Genomic DNA, 17,819 nt, shown 5'->3' on the forward strand with positions numbered 1-17,819 from the left:
GCTTCTCATCTCTCCTCTTGCATTATTTTGCTGCCAGTCCAGCCAGGCTCCCTGGAGGCTGTGACACTCATTCGTCAGCTTCCTCTCACATGAAAGGCTGTGTCACCGCAGCCGAGATCCCAGAGTGCTCATCAGAGCTGGGAGGAGGGGGGGGGGAGGAGGGGGGGGGCGGGGGGCGAGGCAGCGCAGGGCAGGAGAGCAGAGAGAGGGACTGACAGGGCCATTGTTGCAGGAATCCAACAGGGACTTCCTGAGCAACCAACTTTGAAAGCCGTGTTCCCCTCACAACCATAATTTATGTCAGAGACAGACAGAGATATCCCACTTGTAGCAAATTTATCGGGAGGCTGTGCTACATTTTGAAGGGCCACATGCCGCATGCTGGGCTGCAAAGGTATTCACACACCTTGAACTTTTTGGCTTCTTTTGTTTTTTAAAGTAGTGCATAAATGTGCGCTGAGAGGAAAACTGTAAATCGTTTCATTTTCGTTTCGTCGCCCCCTGCCATTCATCTGGGTTTGTCTCTATACGCTTCGCACATCTTGACACAGAAGTGTTTTTTCCTATTTTATTTATTATTATTTTTGCATAATAACTCAGTTTGATTGCAAGATGACTACCTCTGGAGAAATCAGTTTTCAAGTCCTGGTGTAGAGTCTCAAATTCATTCATTTAGATCTGGACTTTCATAGAGCCAAGATAAGACATGAATGGAAAATAGAGTAATTTATTTACAGTCATTTTACAACGTCCTTCCAAATCTCAAGTCTTTTAGATCTCCTAAAAACTTTCTCAAACTCTGAACAGCTTCCCTGTCTCTGCTGATGAAAATCCTCCCCACAGCATGATGCTGCCACCACCAGCGTCACCACAGATACAAACCAGGAATGCCGTGAAGTTTGAACTTTTGAACGTCACAGAGTGGCTGCGGTGCGTGGTGTGAGCGGTTCCTCCGTCAGTCGTCCCCGAGGCGCCTGACTCCTTATTTTGGGTTCACTTAGTGAAAACGATGACTCTGCAGAATTATTCGCAGCTACCTCATAACTTTATGCTGTGTTGTACTTTTAAAAAACTTTAAATGTCAATTAAAGCTTGAGAATAAAAACAGCTGCCATACAGCATGCAATAAAAAAGGCAATAAAATCTGTAATAAAAGAAAAGCAAAAACATTAAAATTTATTGCAAATAGGCAAATAGGCTTGTTTTAAATGGTAAATATGTTGATTAAAACTGACAGAAAGCCAATAAAACCGATTATGTTTTTGCTGCTGCTCCTTTGTAAACAACTTTTCTCAAAGATAGAATATTTTTAAAAAAAGCAGCCTTTGTATTGGAGTGATTTTGACAAAAGGTGAATGTCGATGGCCTGACAGCTGGTCAGTATCTCCAAAACCTGCAGGTTAAACTGCAGTTTTGTCAGACAGGTTAAAGAAAAGTTTTTTGTTTTTTTTTCCAGAAATAATTTGGCTTTTTATTCTGCCGTAACTGGTTATTTGTGCAGAAGAATTTAAACTGACCAGCGTTAGCCTTAAAAGGCCAAAGCCTGTCTGAAATGAGACTTTCCCAGGGCTTCATTCATCTAGCAACCACCACCCCTTGACGGCACAATAAAAAGAAATGATTATGGTTTAAAACTTTTGCACACATTACCCTCCGACGAGAATAATTTGCTTAGCAGCGCAAAATCCAAATGCTGCTGCAGGCGCCACTGTGGAATTGCTGACTCCAAATGTGCAAGCAGACCTGGAGTGTTGTAGTATGTCAGAGTAAGCGGTGATAGTTTCACCTTCTGGATGTGTGCGGCGTTAACATTATGGGAAATCCTGATCCTGCAGGCACTTCCGGTTCAGGACGGGTTGTTTTTTAAAAAAAAATTCTTTAAAACCCAAATGTGTCCGTGGACAAACTTGGTCAAAGTGACGGCAGCAGAGCTGCAGACAGGACGGGTCAGGATGCCGCCATGTTGACTGGCCTTCCAGCTGGTTTTCATCACAGATATGTTCCAGTAACTGCAGCATATTTACCACAAACATGGAAATGCTGATCTAGATCAAGCAACCTTCCTCTGAAGTCTGGATCTATGTGACTTCGTGCTACTCTGTTCATCATTCCTGATGGTTTGCTTGCAAAGCCTTTCAGGTTTTACCTTGGGAACGAAAAGTCTCCCAGGTTTTGTCATCGTTTCAAAGAGATTTCAGCTTCACAAATCTCACACTGTAATCTCGCTCGGTGTAAGAACGATGTGTTGGGCAACTTCCGCTTTGGAAAACGCTGTTTAGATAAGCTAGAGGTATGAAAAGGCGAGTGAATGTGCCTTCCACAGCGGCGACACTTGTGGATTGTCAAAATTGGTCCAGAGATTTATGAACCTGCCAAACCCCATTCATGGTGGTTCCATTTACACGCCCCCACAAACAAGGTAAAAACAATGCCTGCTACTCTGCTGTGCTGGCAATGACGATGTTGGATGGTTATTTCCATGACAATGTATCATATTCTCTGCAGACATTTCTGTTGTACCTCTAATTAGCTAGCTTATGCATTCCTGTTCTGAAAATGAGGCCATTGTTTGTCTGAATGACACGCAACAATGGATTATGAGGAGGAGTGGAGCAACAAATGGAAATCATGTTCTTGTACAAGGGTGGGATTCTCTGGGTATGTTAGTCAATAACTAAAATACTACGAATATTAAGATGTTTTTTTTTCTAGATTTAATGTGAAAAGAATGAGGAAATGAGCCTTTAAAAGAAAATATGTATATTTAGCTTTTTTTATTTTCTCAAAATAAAAATCCAGCAGAAAATAAAAACCAAAATCCCTCATGGCCAAAGTATTAATATTCTTAATAATGTCATATTAGGTTCTGAATGCTGAACAATGTCAAGATAACAGGAGATGATTAGTATTAGTATCATTATTATTTTATGTAAAATAGTGAATAGGTGCATGTAGGACAACAAATGCTCTAGCAAACAGCAGGAACTGAGGAAGAGGAAGTTTATAAAAGCCTTGGAGGTGATTAGAGAAACTAGAACCAGCTGAGTCTAATCAACAAGATGGCTGCAGCTGAGTGAGAGGTGAAGAAAAATGACAAATGAACGACATCATGAACAAAAGGGGATCTAAGAAATATACAAAATGGAGTAAAGAGAAAACAGACACAATAGAATACAAAAAGTAAATGTCAAAAAACAAAAGTATAGAAACAAAACCAAATGGAACCAAACGCAATTTTCAAACAAACCCTTTAGTATAATTCTCACTGACGCATTTTTAATTTATATTTTACTTTAACTAAGGTAGTCTATAACTTTTACAATTTTCCCAGCCTGTTCTGTTCTATAACTGTGAATATTATAAAGTCTAAAAAACTCTGCTGGGACTGTAAATTGATTTCTTTGCTCAGGTAAGATGAATAATTTTGTGGTAAAGCACTTCAGGCCTTCTTAAGGGCCTTTTCCCCAAATCTTAACAGATTTGGATCCACTGTCCAAATCCACGTAATAACAGCAGAATTGTCGCCAATTATTTTTGCAAAAGCAATTATTTCTCAACAAAGAACTGAATAACTGCATTTTTCTAAATGTAGCAGCGTGAGAGAACATTTCTGCAATTAAAGATTAATCCATGTTAGCGCCAGAGATGCTAACAACACTGTCCACATCTCTGGACTCTGAAGAAGAAATATTTCACCTCCAAACTTCTTCTTCCAGTTGCAGGGGATCTTGCAGCGCTGGGTCTTGATGGTCTGCTTGCAGTCGGTTCCTGTGCGCGTTCCTTCCCTGGTGCCCAGGCCGCAGTCGCCCTCGTTGGCGACGCACACGCTCCACTGCCAATCCCCACAGTCAGATTTGCGTTCCTTCTTTCCTGTACGGATAACAGACGCTGGAGACGCTAAAATCTGAGTAGCTTCTCGTCTGAATTATTTTGTGGCACGGTGCGACAAAGCAGGAGAAAAATCTGATTCGAGTCTCATTTATAGTTTTAAAGTAAGCAGTTTTTAAATTGTATATTTTTGTCCATGTCTCTTCCAAATAAATGCAAATATTTCAACTTTTAATGTGGTTATTTTTCGCAGAAAAAGATGTTCTTTGACTTTTTTTTTTTTACAAAAAATAATCCAAGATTGAAATTCTCCTTTTTGTTCATCTATAACTTTTTTCTTAAGTCAATGCTTTTAATGCTTACGTTTTAAAATGAAAATAAAAACAACATTAATTTCCTCTGCTGTGTTTTTGTAATTGCTTCAGGTCTTTGCACTAATTTCCAATGCAAATAAACTTTTCCCCTCCAATTTAAACCAGCTTCAATTGTACCCAGGAGGAACATTTCAGACTTATTTTCTTTTTGTTGCAAATCACAGTTTATTCTAAACTTTCACAAGAGACCAATTACTTCAACCTAAACTTTTTTGGGGATTTTTTTTTTTTTTTTACTTGTGCCCTGCTAAATTAATCACCCAGGAAGTGGAAGCCCTGCATGTATTTCTTAATTTGAAGTTGCTCGGTCCAAATTGCTTCGTTATATCACAAGTGCGCTGACAGGTTGCAGTAATCACCTTGTTTTTCTGCTTTCCCTCCTTCGGCTGCCGTCACCGTCAGCACCAGGAGCGCCAGCACGGCCACCTGCGTCCACAGCTTCTGTCCAGTCATTCTAGAAAACAGACACATAAAAAAGTATTTTTTACAGCCTCCCCTGAGAGACAAACATGGACTTTAGAGGGTCGATGTTTTTGGAGGAACATGGAGGTGAGCAAGAGGAGCGATAGTCGTCCAAAGTCTTTAGAGAGCCGAGGAAATCCTGGAGCGTTTCCAGCTCCTCCGTCTTATCTGGAGCCACTGCCACTGTGCCGGCCTCCAACATCAACATTTTGATTGTCTGCACAGCAGTTGCAATGACAGTTACATGTGTGTGTGTGTGTGTGTGTGGGTGTGTGTGTGCGTGTGTGTGTCGATCTGAGCTTGTCACTGTCAAATAAAGCCATTTAAAACCGTCTCCTGCCCTCAGGCTACATGGAATGTAAGAGTTTAAAACCTGCATGAAGCAGGGACATGGTACCTGGGCTCCTCTCACAGCCCAGAAACACAACGGCTAAGCTAACCTGTTAGCGTAGTGGAAACATTTCACACAGACATGAACATTAATAGTGTTTTACTTTTTGTTTTTCACCCTATGGAGTAGCTGAAGAGTTCAAACATGCATTTCAACAAAGCTCTCACTGGCATGAATGTATTTTCAGATTTTCTATTGATGTTCCACTGATTGGTCAATAGGTGGCAGTATACAGCATAACTGATGGATGGCAATATAACTTCTTATGCAAATAAAAACAATAATCAACTATTTTGAGTACCAGAACCAAAAATGTTAGGTTTTTGTACAACTAATTCAAACTGAAGGAACATTCAGCTAACAGAAATACACTTCAGTTTAAAAAAAAAAAAACTCAGAAAACTCTCAATCCTTGTTCCTCCTACTGCTGTCAGTCACTTAGACAGAATCACTTGCAGAATCGCCTCATAAGCCATGTGGGTCATCTTGCTGTTTAGAAGAATCTGAGCTTTCTGACCTTTAAGATGATTTTTATTGTGAAAGAGACATTAGAGCCTTCAAAAGATTTCAGTTTGTGGCAGAGTTTCAACCTCCTGCACCTAAACATACAGCAAAAGCTACTGTGCAATGCTTTAGATCGAAATATATTCATGTGTTAGAGTGGCCCAGTCAAAGCTCAGACTTAAATTTTTACCAAAAATCTTTAGCTAAGACTTCACAAATGCCATCTGTCCAGTCTGACGGAGTTTGATGTGTTTTAAAAAAAAATGAGACAAAAAAGGCTCTGCAGAGACACAACCATTAATCGCTTCAATAATTTACATTATTGAATTATTGTTGTGGAAAGTTTAAGATATGGTACATTTAACATGTATATTCCTTTACCAATAATCACACCTAAAGATTTGCCCATTTTGGGCTCATTAGATGCAACAAAGTGCAAAGTAGCCGTGAGGTTTACGTATGTCGGGAGATTTCACAGCTTCGGCGTCCAGAAGGCTCACTGACCCGTTCTGCTTTGGCTCCAGGAAAGATTTTACTGCCATGGCGATGACGACAGAACCAGAAACGTTGAGGAAAAAGCAGAACGCGTTTGGATTTATGTCCCCTAGAAATCCATCACCTCCAAAGTGCAGCCAGGATTACGCGCTTATAATCTGTCAATTAAGGAATCAGAAATGCAAACTGCAGCAAACCCCTTACCTTTTCTTCACCCTTCTGCAGATTTTGAGAACGCCAGGAAGCTGCTGAACTGGACTGCCAAAAAGAATCTGCTGCCTCTGTAAGCGCTGCCCTTTCCTTCTTCCTTATTTGTTCTTTTCTGAGTAAGGCTCTCTGAGAGGGAGACAGCATGGGACTCGGGCAATTACCAAGAGTCTGACACCAAAAATGCTCTTTTCCTTTCATGTTCTTGTAGAACAGTTGAGCCTCGCAGGGAAATAATGTGCATTTGTCATTTTTAATCTGTCAAGAGCTGGGTCTCAGTCCTTTGTGATTTCATTCTAGCACTCTGAATAGACATTTGACTTTTTGTTTCAAAGATTTAGTCTGACTATGCATATATTTAAACCTCAAATTCAATTACTGCCAGTTCTTTAAGCACACCTTCTTTATTAAAACTCATATTGCGCTGTAAGGTGTCGCCGGTACTTTTTCTGCTCCTGAAAAGCCATTTGAATCCTCCGCATGATGGAATTTATTCTTTTCTATTTTTGGCAGCTCACAAGAAAATCCAGCTTTGATTAAATACTCAGGCTCTTTCTCCTGCTTTTACTTTAATATTGACTGTAACACAGTCCAAACCGTTCTTCTTCATAAGCACCAAAAAAAAAAAAAAAGAAAAAAGAAAAACTCCAGTGGAAAGAAGCATATACAATGACTTCTAAGAGTTTCATATAGAAAATCCAATAAAAGCCTCCAGATAAGGATCCGTTTCTATGAAAAAGGAATTTAGTCTTTCAATAGATAAGAAAGCTTTTTCTCAGTTGGTCACAAGCAGAGCGAGAGGGTGGGGGAGCAGAGGAGGAACAGTAAGGGACGACAAATAATGACTAAATGAAGACAGTGAGTTCTGCATATTTCTGCTGCAGCTGGAGTCCTGCAAGGTCACAAGGTCTCCTTCTCCGTCAGGTCAATAACTTAGGTGAAAGTCACCACATACTGTGCGTTCACACTGCAGCCTGAAGTGACCCAATTCCGATTTATTTTTTTTTACGTAATCCGACCTGTATCTGATCTTTTCATAGCAGTGTGAACAGCACAGGTCGGATTCTTTTCGAATGTGACCCATATCCGATACGTATCCGATTCAATGCGACCATAAAGTTCAGGTCGCATTCATCAGAACTGAACGTCACTGATACTCAACAAATCTCACTATTTTGCATCCTCAGACGTGCAGGTGGGAAGAAAAAACAACAACCATGACGGACTATATGAGGATTAAGTTGTTAATATGTTGCTCCTGTTGGACAACAACTTCAAATGTGTAAGCTAAGCTCCACCGTTAGCCTCCATGTTTATTTCTTCAAACACTGAACTCTTCTTCTTTTTTATGGCGGTTGGCAGAACGCTGAGACTATAGCGCCCTCTACTGTGCATGCGGGACACTTTCAGGTCGTTTGCCCGTTCAGACTGCAGAACACATACAGTTTGCATACTGTATGTGTGGCAGTGTGAACGGCCCGACAAAAAAAAAAAAAAAACCCCGATTTGACAAAAAAATCGGAATTGGGTCAATTCAGGCTGTAGTGTGAACGCAGCCATAGTTTCCATCTGCAGCTTTACCACCTCTATGAAGGATGAGTGAGTGAGCTGACACACACCTATTAATATAAGAGTTTGACAATAGACATGGGAATAAATGTTTATTTATATTTTATTTCACTATCAGAAACTCTTTCTGGTAGCACCTGATGCTACCTGTCAGCAGGTGGCATCAGGTGCCACCTGCTTTAAGGATAACATTGACTTTGTTATCCTTAAAGCAATTTCTACTTAATCTGACATCAACATTTCCATATGATGACATTTCTCCATGATGCCATCTATTTTTCTGAAGAGCATCAACACTAACTACTTCATTACGTTTTTGTAGCATTTGTGATTTTGTTGATGAGGAACAGTTTCTGACCAATCAGAAAACAACAAGCCTTTATGTGGAAGTTGCACAAAGAAGTCATAAAAATGGATTTTACTGAACTGTTGTTATTTTAACTACCTTTAGTGAAAAAAGCTTTTCTAAAGCATTTAACAAAGTTGGTGTTCGGGATTAAAAAAAATTGTTTTTAATAGTAAACAAACAAAATCAAATTATGACTGATGCTGAGTGGTACCCAAAAGAGGAAGAGTAATTTGTTTATTGAAAAATCTAAATAAACACCAAGACGTTTCCCTGATTTATTGCTGGAAGTTTTTTTTTTGTGCTTTTTTTTTGTCCAAAGTTTCAGCCGAGATTCTGATCCAAATCATAACTGGCTAAGATATCCTAATGACCTGCCTTATTTGATAACCAAGTAGCATGACACAAGATAACCACACTCATTAATCACGACTAAGCTTTCAGCGGATCCCAAAAAATGTAGGAAATTGCTGCAGCTGAAGGTGTAGCAAAGTGAAACACTCATAAGTAAATGTCATTGAGTTTCCTGAAGATTGCAGGAAGAGAGAAAACTTTGGAAGTTTTTATTCTTCAAAAGATTTTAAGAAAGTCAACCTTTTGTTCAGAAAGATAAGACGCTCCGTATTCAGGTGTATATATATTACACATTGCGATGGTCTGAGGCAGATCCAAGCAAAAACCCAAAGCTCATTAAAGGAAGCACTGATAGCATGACTCCTGGGGATGTTCTGATCACAATCTGTCGCAAAACAAATTGCAAAAACTAAAAAAATAGGAAAGAAAAACAAAATGGTGCCTCTCCTGCTTACTCTGGAAGAAGGAGCCACAGTCTGAAACCTAATAAATAGTGTTTACATGCCACAAGCACCGGAGGCTGAGACATTAGTTTTGTGCTGTTCATCTGTGGCCAATCGACCGGACTTGCAGAAGAAAAAGCACATTTACACATCTGAGTTATACGCTCCCTCTGCAGAGCTCCGTTCTTCTTTTTCTTCTTGCCTTTAGAACCTAATCTAAAACATTTTTGTGAGGCTTTCAGTACAACAGAGCTCTAAATTACAGGAGGTGGATTTGGCTGAAACCTGCTCCCATTGCAAGAATCTTAACCATATTTTGCCATTTCAGTGAGGTCAAAACTGAGACGACCATGAAAGAAAACTGTTCTTCACTTCTGTGTTGGTTTGACCATTTCCCCCTCTTTATAGTACCGTCTTTTCAGCACTATAAGGCACCTACAAACCTTCAATTTCCTCAAAAGCCGACAGTGCGCCTTATAACCCGGTGCGACTTAAATATGGACCAATACTGAGCCACAACAGGTCTAGCAGCTACGGTAAGCAGCCGCCGACTTCATTTTCGCTCGTAGAAGAAGAAGCGTGCGGTGCATGCTGGGATAGCTGTCAGAACGCTGGTTTGTTAATAAAGTTTGACTGACCTATCTACCTACTGACCGTCTAGAATCAGGTCGTCTGCAGGTCATTTAGCACCACGTTCTCCATGAACATGCTGTGCGCAAACGGAGACGGGTGACCATCGTCCGGCCACGCCCCGGCCCAGGAAGGCTCTCCTCGCCGACCCGAGTCGGACTGTTTTGTTGACATTCTCTTTAGTGCAGCTCCATCTAGTGGATGCATAACGTAACTCCAGCCTCTACTGTAGCGTCTATTCTATGCGCTTTACAATGCGGTGCGCCTTATGTATGAAAAAAGTTTTAAAATAGGCCATTCATTGAAGGTGCACCTTATAATCCGGTGCGCCTTATAGTGCGGAAAATACGGTAATAATAATAATAAAAGACACGGTGATACATTCAAGCAGAAAATCATTAAAAAAAAGTCAGACACTGTATTTCACTTGCATTTATCGTATATGGATTGGTCAGGATGCTAATAAGTAGCGTTATTAATAAACATATTTCTGCTTAATTTCAGGAAATAACCTGAAAATCTCATGACAGATGAATTATCCCTCACTTTTCTCCGTTTAATTTAAACACAGACAATTAAGAAGAAGCCAATCAAGGACAAAACAAATAAAATAAATCTCCATGAAACACTCTGCCAATCTAAAGAGCTGCTTTGAGCAGAAAACTGTTAGATATGCCGTTAAAAACTCATTTTTCCCCCCCTCAAAATCAAATCAAACAACTTTTCATGTTTCAGTTAAAAACTGAAAACATTGTAGTTTATTAAATGCAAGAAGATTGACAATTGTTTAAGTAAAATTTACAGTTTGATTGAGTTTCCTCCTGACAGATCGGTCGTGAGTCTGGTTTGCAGACACATATTTTCAGCTCTACACACAAATTTTCTGTTTGCTTCAACATTGACTTTGTTATCCTTAAAGCAATTTCTACTTAATCTGACATCAACATTTCCATATGATGACATTTCTCCATGATGCCATCTATTTTTCTGAAGAGCATCAACACTAACTACTTCATTACGTTTTTGTAGCATTTGTGATTTCGTTGATGAGGAACAGTTTCTGACCAATCAGAAAACAACAAGCCTTTATGGGGAAGTTGCACAAAGAAGTCATAAAAATGGATTTTACTGAACTGTGACTAGCGTAAAGCTACTTTAATGAAATCCCAGGATAAAAATATAAAGATGTAAATGAGAAATGATACCTTAATGAATCAGTTACATGGATTTGTTTTTTTTTTTATTGAATCCATTAAGCTCTCAGATTAGAGTCCTTATTAATGGTATATATATATATATATATATATATATATATATATATATATATATATATATATATATATGGATTATGTCATTAAAAATGGCCGTATGCTGAGCTCTCTGAGGCTGAATGAGGGAGTTTTCTTGTTTGAGGTTTGAGCCACTACTTTTGGACTTTGTCATTTTTGGATTGTGTATTTTATTTTATTTTATTTTATTTTATTTTTGTCCTGTAACTTTGCCTCCACTTGGTTGGTTTAATGTTTAGAGGGAAAGTTGTTTTATTCAGTATTTTTGGCTCATTCTTAGGAAATATGCATTGCTGTGGTTTCCTGTTATTTTGCTCTTTGACATTGAAAGTAAACTGTCACTTACCGTTTTTAAACTTATCTCGTATGAATACAAATGTAATATTCATGTATGCATTTAATATTTCTGTGTACCAGATAAATTATGCATATTTTCATTTCATGCTGAACATCAGAACATGTAATTTCTAAAACCAAGACCACCATCTCTGTTTGTCTTCAGTCAAGTAATAAAAGCTCAAGGTGTTTGTTCTCACTCTCCTACATGCACATAGTGAATAGTACAGAAAAAAATGGTTTCGATTTAATCAGAAAAGTGTGAAACGATTTGTTTTTGTGCCCTTTTATTCCCATAAACCTGAATAAAATCCTGCAACACCGATTTACTTCAAAAATTAGTGAAGGAGCCGATATGCGGACGGATTCCTTCCAACTGGACAATGATCCGAAATAAAAAGCAACGGCTGCAACGGAAAAGTTTAGGTCAACGTACATTTTTGAGTTAAAATGCTCAAAAGTTCAGACTCCCAGCAACTAGTCAGGACTTTGTGATGGACTGTTACATAAAATCCCATTAAGAAACATTAAAGTTGGTCGTCATAATGGGAAAAATGGGAATGTTTCAAGGGGAAAAAAATACTTTTTTATCAGGCAGCACTTCTCCACTGACAGAGGTGAGAACCTCCATTAATAAGACATTAAGATATTAATAGCATGCAACTCAACAACAAACCTACTTTAAGAATAAACCAACTGCACCAACATGTATTTTGTAAAACATGTGAGTACAAAATAAAAAACTAAGCAAGCTGCAAAAACAACGTCTGGAACTGCTGCACTGAGCATTTCTCCTCCATCTTGTCCCCTCGGCATTTCCATCTCCTCAACTTCCAGCAATCTTCTGCTTTCACTTGAGAATACAATAACAACAACAGAAAAAACATTATTTAACTCCAACACATTCAGCCCACTTTTAAAACTGAGCAATGTTGTGTTTATGAAGACCAAAATCACCAGCTGGTCACGAATTAGGAACTAATTAACTTAGAAAGCAGAACTGGTTGGAACGAGTTTTCTGTTTGCTGCTTTGTAAGCTGTGCATATGGTGAACAACCTACAGGATCGGCACCATCACTGCTCTGAAATCTGCTCAGATCCGGCTTGAGCAGAACGCCCCGTCAGCCAGCTGGCCTCTTCACTGCAACAGCTGTGTGGATGCAGCGCAACAATGTAATATTAGACATTATTAGCAATGTCTGAATCAGCTGAAGAGACAACCATCAGTAGAGACTGAAACGTCTCTGCAGAAGCAAAGTCACCGTTCTGAAACTGACCAGAATCAACATCCGGTGATCATTAGATCGTCAAAGTGTTTTCTCTGCTCCTTCTGGATCGTTTTCAGCGTTGCTTTAGGGAACATGGAGGACGACAAGAGGGACAACTCACGAGCCAAACCCTCCAAAATGAACAAGGACTGCCAGCAGCAACAGATCCGATCGTACACTGATCTGATTCAGGCTACGTTGTGACTCAGGAGACGATAATTGACTGAAGAGCTGAGAAAAGAAAAAGCGTAATGCATGAGTCGCCTGCTAATTCCCAGTTCTGACGCATCGATAAAACTGACAAAACAGGCCAGATTCTTTTCATTTAGCACAATAAATAAATCATCCCAAAAGATCAGCGACGGGCGTCAAGAAATGCAGCAGTAATTTAACAAAAGCTCATAAAATCTAATGTTTTTTTATTAAGAAATCCTGAATGGTGGATCTCAACACTAGTACCTCACTTTAGGTAACTGATGTGATGTGAGATTTATGATATTGGATCGTATTTTATCCCTGTCAGGCAAATCTTTATGATTTGTTGTCAGGCTTTAAAGCTTTTAAATGGAAAATAAAAATCAGATTCTCTTTGGAACTCAAGTGTCCATGTCAAGTTTAATGATCTTGAGCATTAAAACATGTTTTAGATCTTAAATATAAGTATTCATAAAAATGCTCCATAGTACATTTTTACAAACCATTTGTTTGACAAAACCCAGGTAAATAATATTTTGGGCACAAAATCTAATCTTCCAGCTCTAATCGATCCAGTATTATTTTGTCCATCCATCCATTGTCTTTGTTCTAAGTTGTGTGTAACCTGCAGAGCTTCCTAAAGAGTCACCGTTAAGAGGATTAGCAGAGACGCTCCGGCTCATCCTGAGGCTCTGCTGTCAGAACATTCAGTACCTCCAGTGAGTTCTGACCCAGCCTCCCTGTCACCGTCGGTGTAAAAGGCCGGGCCGCCTCCAACGGGTGACCTCCAGAGGTCATCGTGATCAGAGACTATTCCTTTGGATGCAGAGGAGCGACAGTTCTCCTCCAAACGCATCCTGGATGATAAAGCTTATCTGTGAAGCTTCGGCCAGACTACCAGCTCCTGCCTCACTGTAACAGAGAGATTGCTGCGCCTGCATTACGGCGGACAAGATTCCCGTCCATTCATCCACTTCTCTCTCAATCCTAGGATGACTGAGAGCAAAGATCCCGGATACTGGAGCTTGACTGGAGGTAAATGTTCACCCCTGACCAGGAGGGACCAGTCTACATTTCTGGTGTTTTGTTTTTTGTGATCTAGATGAATATAAACGTCCATCACCTTCCAGAATGAGTAACCTGCATTTTATTTTGTCTCCTACTTCAACGATAAATTGCTAATTGCTCTAAAATTCTCCACTCTCATTTTCTAAAACATTCTTATTCACTGTGACAAAGTGGTTCAGTTTGTGTTCACCACTTGTCCCTTATTCTTTCTCATTCACTTATTTTTATATTTGGTTATAATAATTAATTCAAACATTGCCATTTTGCTTCACTTACTATCCCGGGTTTGTTTGTGTTAGCATTATGTTGCAAGATCTATCTGTTTAGGTTAAAGTTATTATTTCTGGATTATGGGTTGAATTTGTTTCAAGGTGTATTTACTTTTCTTTGTACTCACATCATTTGTCCTTGTAGATCTGCAGGAGTATGGGAGAGGCCGGCCCAGTACTTCCTGGTTAAATGGCTGGATGATGTCAGTGATTACCTTATTGGGTTCTACCAATTAGAGGGTTTTTCTTTTGTGTATTGTTTGTTTTCCTTTGAAAAATAACCTTTTGAGTTATCTTGTATTATGTAATTTATTTTGCAGATAACTTCATTATGTAGGAGTTTGTAAATTGATTTGTAGTTTTTTGTGTTTCTCTGTTTAAATGTTTGTTTGACCTGTTCCTTGGTGGTTGTGTTCAATCAAGAACAGGTGTGGTGCCAATTTTGTATAAAAACAGTGAGCTTTTGGATGCTGGGAGAGAAGTCTGAGTAAAGACTGAATAAAAAAAGTAATTGGAAGAAACTGAAGCGGTGGCTGGCACTGATTTTCTGCTCACCTCTGATCCTTGAGCCTAAACTACCTTACATTCACCACTTAGGAATCCAAATACAAAAACACTGAAATAAACAAGCTTAACATAAAAATGTTTGTTACAACAGTGTTTAGCGTGCAACAATTCAGCTATAACAGTTTTAATTACAGCGCATAGCAACGGAAAAAGATAAATAATAGATTAGATGTGTGTGCTGTGAAAAGGATCTTAATTTGCTGAATAAAGTGAAGGATTCCCTCGTTTGTCACTTGGAAAATGACACTTACCTAAAAATGCTTACGATCAGAAGATGGATTAGTTAGTAAGAGGCGAAACAGAAATGTTGGTGTGGCTTTAAAAAACAAAGGTCTTTGGATTGACGCGAGAGTTGATTGTTTTCTCCTCGACAGGTAATTTAGCCAAACAATATTGATTCAATTTGTAGCAAGATGCTGGGTGACATTTGAGATGGTTGTTATCTCCAAGCCGACTGCTAGATGTGATAATTGTTACACATCGTCTATTTAAGCGTTTTTATTTTTTTTTTTGTATGTTAGTGTTGCCGTGGCTCATTAAAATGTCAACTGGACAAGCATTTATCTTCTTTTGTGAGGATTTGTCGACCTTTGGAGAGTGATAATTAAATTAATGTGGATAATATTAAGGAAGGGGGGAAAAAAGTTATTTCTTTGGATGGTGATGATTTGGTTTTGGCCGCCAGCATCTTGTAAAGTCACTTCTGACGTGCTGAAAAAACCAAAATGAGAAGAAATCATTCATGCTAACTCATGTTTTTCAGTGGTTCGTTGTTTATCTTCATTTACAAAAGAAGACAGCAGTGAGTTCTCGGGGGGGAAAGTCAGGAAGAAACATCGTTGTGACTCAGAAGAAGAAGGTAAAAAGTCTCAGAAACTTATTCACCAGTTTTTTCTGCCTGCGTACTTTGTGAACAGAGCCAGCTCAGATGAAACGAGAAGAGCACAGACGACAGAAACGTGGAGGGTCTTTTGAAAGAAGCAGAGAGGCGAATAAAAAAGCTAAATAAAAAAATATGAACGGCTGTATGCGGAGGCACAGGGCAGAAATATAAATAACCGTATGTATAATCCTGTGAGAGAAAGCAAAGAAAGCGCCGCCGAGTCCAATGACGCCTCCAGGCTTCATAATGACTGTCATTGAAGGAAACCGTTTCCTCAAGGGGCCGAGGGATTCCTTAATTGAGGCGCAGCACCGTTTCTCATGTGTTTAGGTGCAGATGATTAGAGCAAAATGCCACATTTCTGACTTGTGTTTTGTAAAGGTCAGACAGCGGGGGGGTTGGGGGGGATGTGTGGAGAGGGTCCCTGCTATCGCTCAGAACAGCCCCTGAGGAGCCACCAGGGAGCCACGCTCCGAACAAAAACACCATGTGTGGCGCGCCGCGGGTGTGTGTGTGTGTGTGTGTGTTGAAGAAGGCCAGGTCCTGAGAACAGAGCTAAGTTTTAACAGCAGTGCAGGGCCTGTGTAATGATGAAAACATAATAATAATAATAAGGGCGAAAAGCAGTCGGTCTGTGAGCATCGGAGCTGAAACGGCTCAAACTGAAGAGTTGGGTTTAAGCATGAATGCCTCCGTTTCACTGATCCACTTGTTTGTTCATCCTCACGCTCAATTCAAAGCAACTTTTTATTCTCGACTCTACTTTAAACTCGCACTTGGTCTAATTTTGTATTGTGAACGCCATGTCATGCAGTTGAAACTAAAGTTTATTTAGACTCACTTCTTTTTGTTTTAGGTCTGGTAAAAATACCAAAAATGATTTCTGCTTGCTAAATGCCACAATCTTTATCAAAGATTTATTTAATAATGTCTTCAGAATCAGAAGTTTACATACCTTTCCTCAGTATTTAGCATTGTCTTTGTGATGTTTAAGATTTCCTTAAAAACTTTTTACATTTGTTTGTTGGAGTTCTGGACGATTCCTGCTGACAGAACTGGACCAACTGGGTCAGTTTGCAGTTTTCCAACCTATATTCAGCTACATTCATGACCTCTGACCCATTTTTTTTTGCCGATGCTGCCACAACGTTTCACCATGGAGACGATCTTTAACGTTAGCAGCTGTGCATGTAGGGCCTTGGTCTGATGTGATCACAGAAAATGTCCATGAAATGCACTGAAAAAAAAAAGAGGACATTTGTGACTGTGATCTGAAAAGAAGCATTCAATGAGTGCTTCACTGCAAATACGGGGCATCGAGATCATTAAGTAGAGATGATAAAAACTTATTAGCTATGCATTGGTGGTTTCTGTTAATGCTGCTTCGATTGGCTCCATGCACATCATGCACCAAGTTCATCTAAGGCTGGCACAAAGGGCCGCTGTGGGAAATGTCGTGAGTTACAATTTCTGGAACTAATTTAAAAAATGCTAATATTCCTCCATTATTCTTCCTCAAGGAAAATTATTCATTGTGCAATCAACACACCTCAGTTGGAGATCCTTAAAAACAGGATTCAGTCACAATCAACACATAAAATTCAAAAACTACTCAAGTTTATACCCTCTGCACACATGATGCTGCATGGAGGGTGAGAAAGACAGAAAGTTTGACGATTTTAGATAACTCTGACGTAAATGTGCCGCTTCCCACAGTCGCCTATTTTCATCCTATCTATTAATCTGCATTCCTCTCAGTGAAGACAGCCACAGAGAGACACCTGTGCACCACCTCGCTTCGGGGGACGTCTCATCACCGCTCTTTGTCCTCTTCCCGCCCTCCGCCCCGTCTCCCTCACCCATTTGGATGCTTTTTGTTTTGCTAGAAATAGCCGGGCCTGTTCCCTTCAGATGCTGGCAGGCTGGCTGGTGGACCTGTGCAGCCTTGATCCCCCCCCTGGCAGCGCGCTGACAGCCCAGGAACAGAACTCCATCCCACTCTTTTCCTAAAGCCCCCTCGCTGTTAGCATCAACAGTCGCCACCCCCGTCTCTCCTCTCTCCTGCCTGCTCTCCAAAGGCGCCAATTTGGAGGTGTCTGTTTAATCGAGTGGGCAACGTTTATCCTTAAGTGTATGTGTGCACGTTCCTCCCAGGAACCAACTGAAAGCACCTTGAGTCACTTGTTCATTAAAGAATGCTGGATGAGAAAGCTTTTTCACACGGCGTGGGCAGCCCTGTCCGCCTTTTGATTAAACCATCCAGCCTCCCTCTCCTCATGTCTGCCTCCCCCTCTCCGGCTTTCTGTCTCCTCAGTTCCTCAAATCTTGGGAACAAATTTAG

The 17,819-nt window shown here is 39.9% G+C and overlaps 1 protein-coding gene across 2 annotated transcripts in view; it reads right to left on the minus strand.

The window, feature by feature from the left end:
* The window catches only part of ptn (pleiotrophin), a 53,609-nt gene that overhangs the window by 8,054 nt on the left and 27,736 nt on the right, over positions 1-17,819 (minus strand). For both annotated transcript variants that reach the window (XM_081604290.1, XM_008400396.3), the window contains exons 2-3: positions 4,562-4,656; positions 3,697-3,870 (exon numbers count right to left, since the gene is read on the minus strand). In XM_081604290.1, coding sequence (XP_081460416.1) covers positions 3,697-3,870; positions 4,562-4,656 — 269 coding nt within the window. The remainder of the gene's footprint in view (positions 1-3,696; positions 3,871-4,561; positions 4,657-17,819) is intronic.

This window comes from Poecilia reticulata, chromosome 23 (genome assembly GCF_904066995.2).
Source record: "Poecilia reticulata chromosome 23, P_reticulata-male-v2, whole genome shotgun sequence".
NCBI lineage: Eukaryota > Metazoa > Chordata > Actinopteri > Cyprinodontiformes > Poeciliidae > Poecilia > Poecilia reticulata.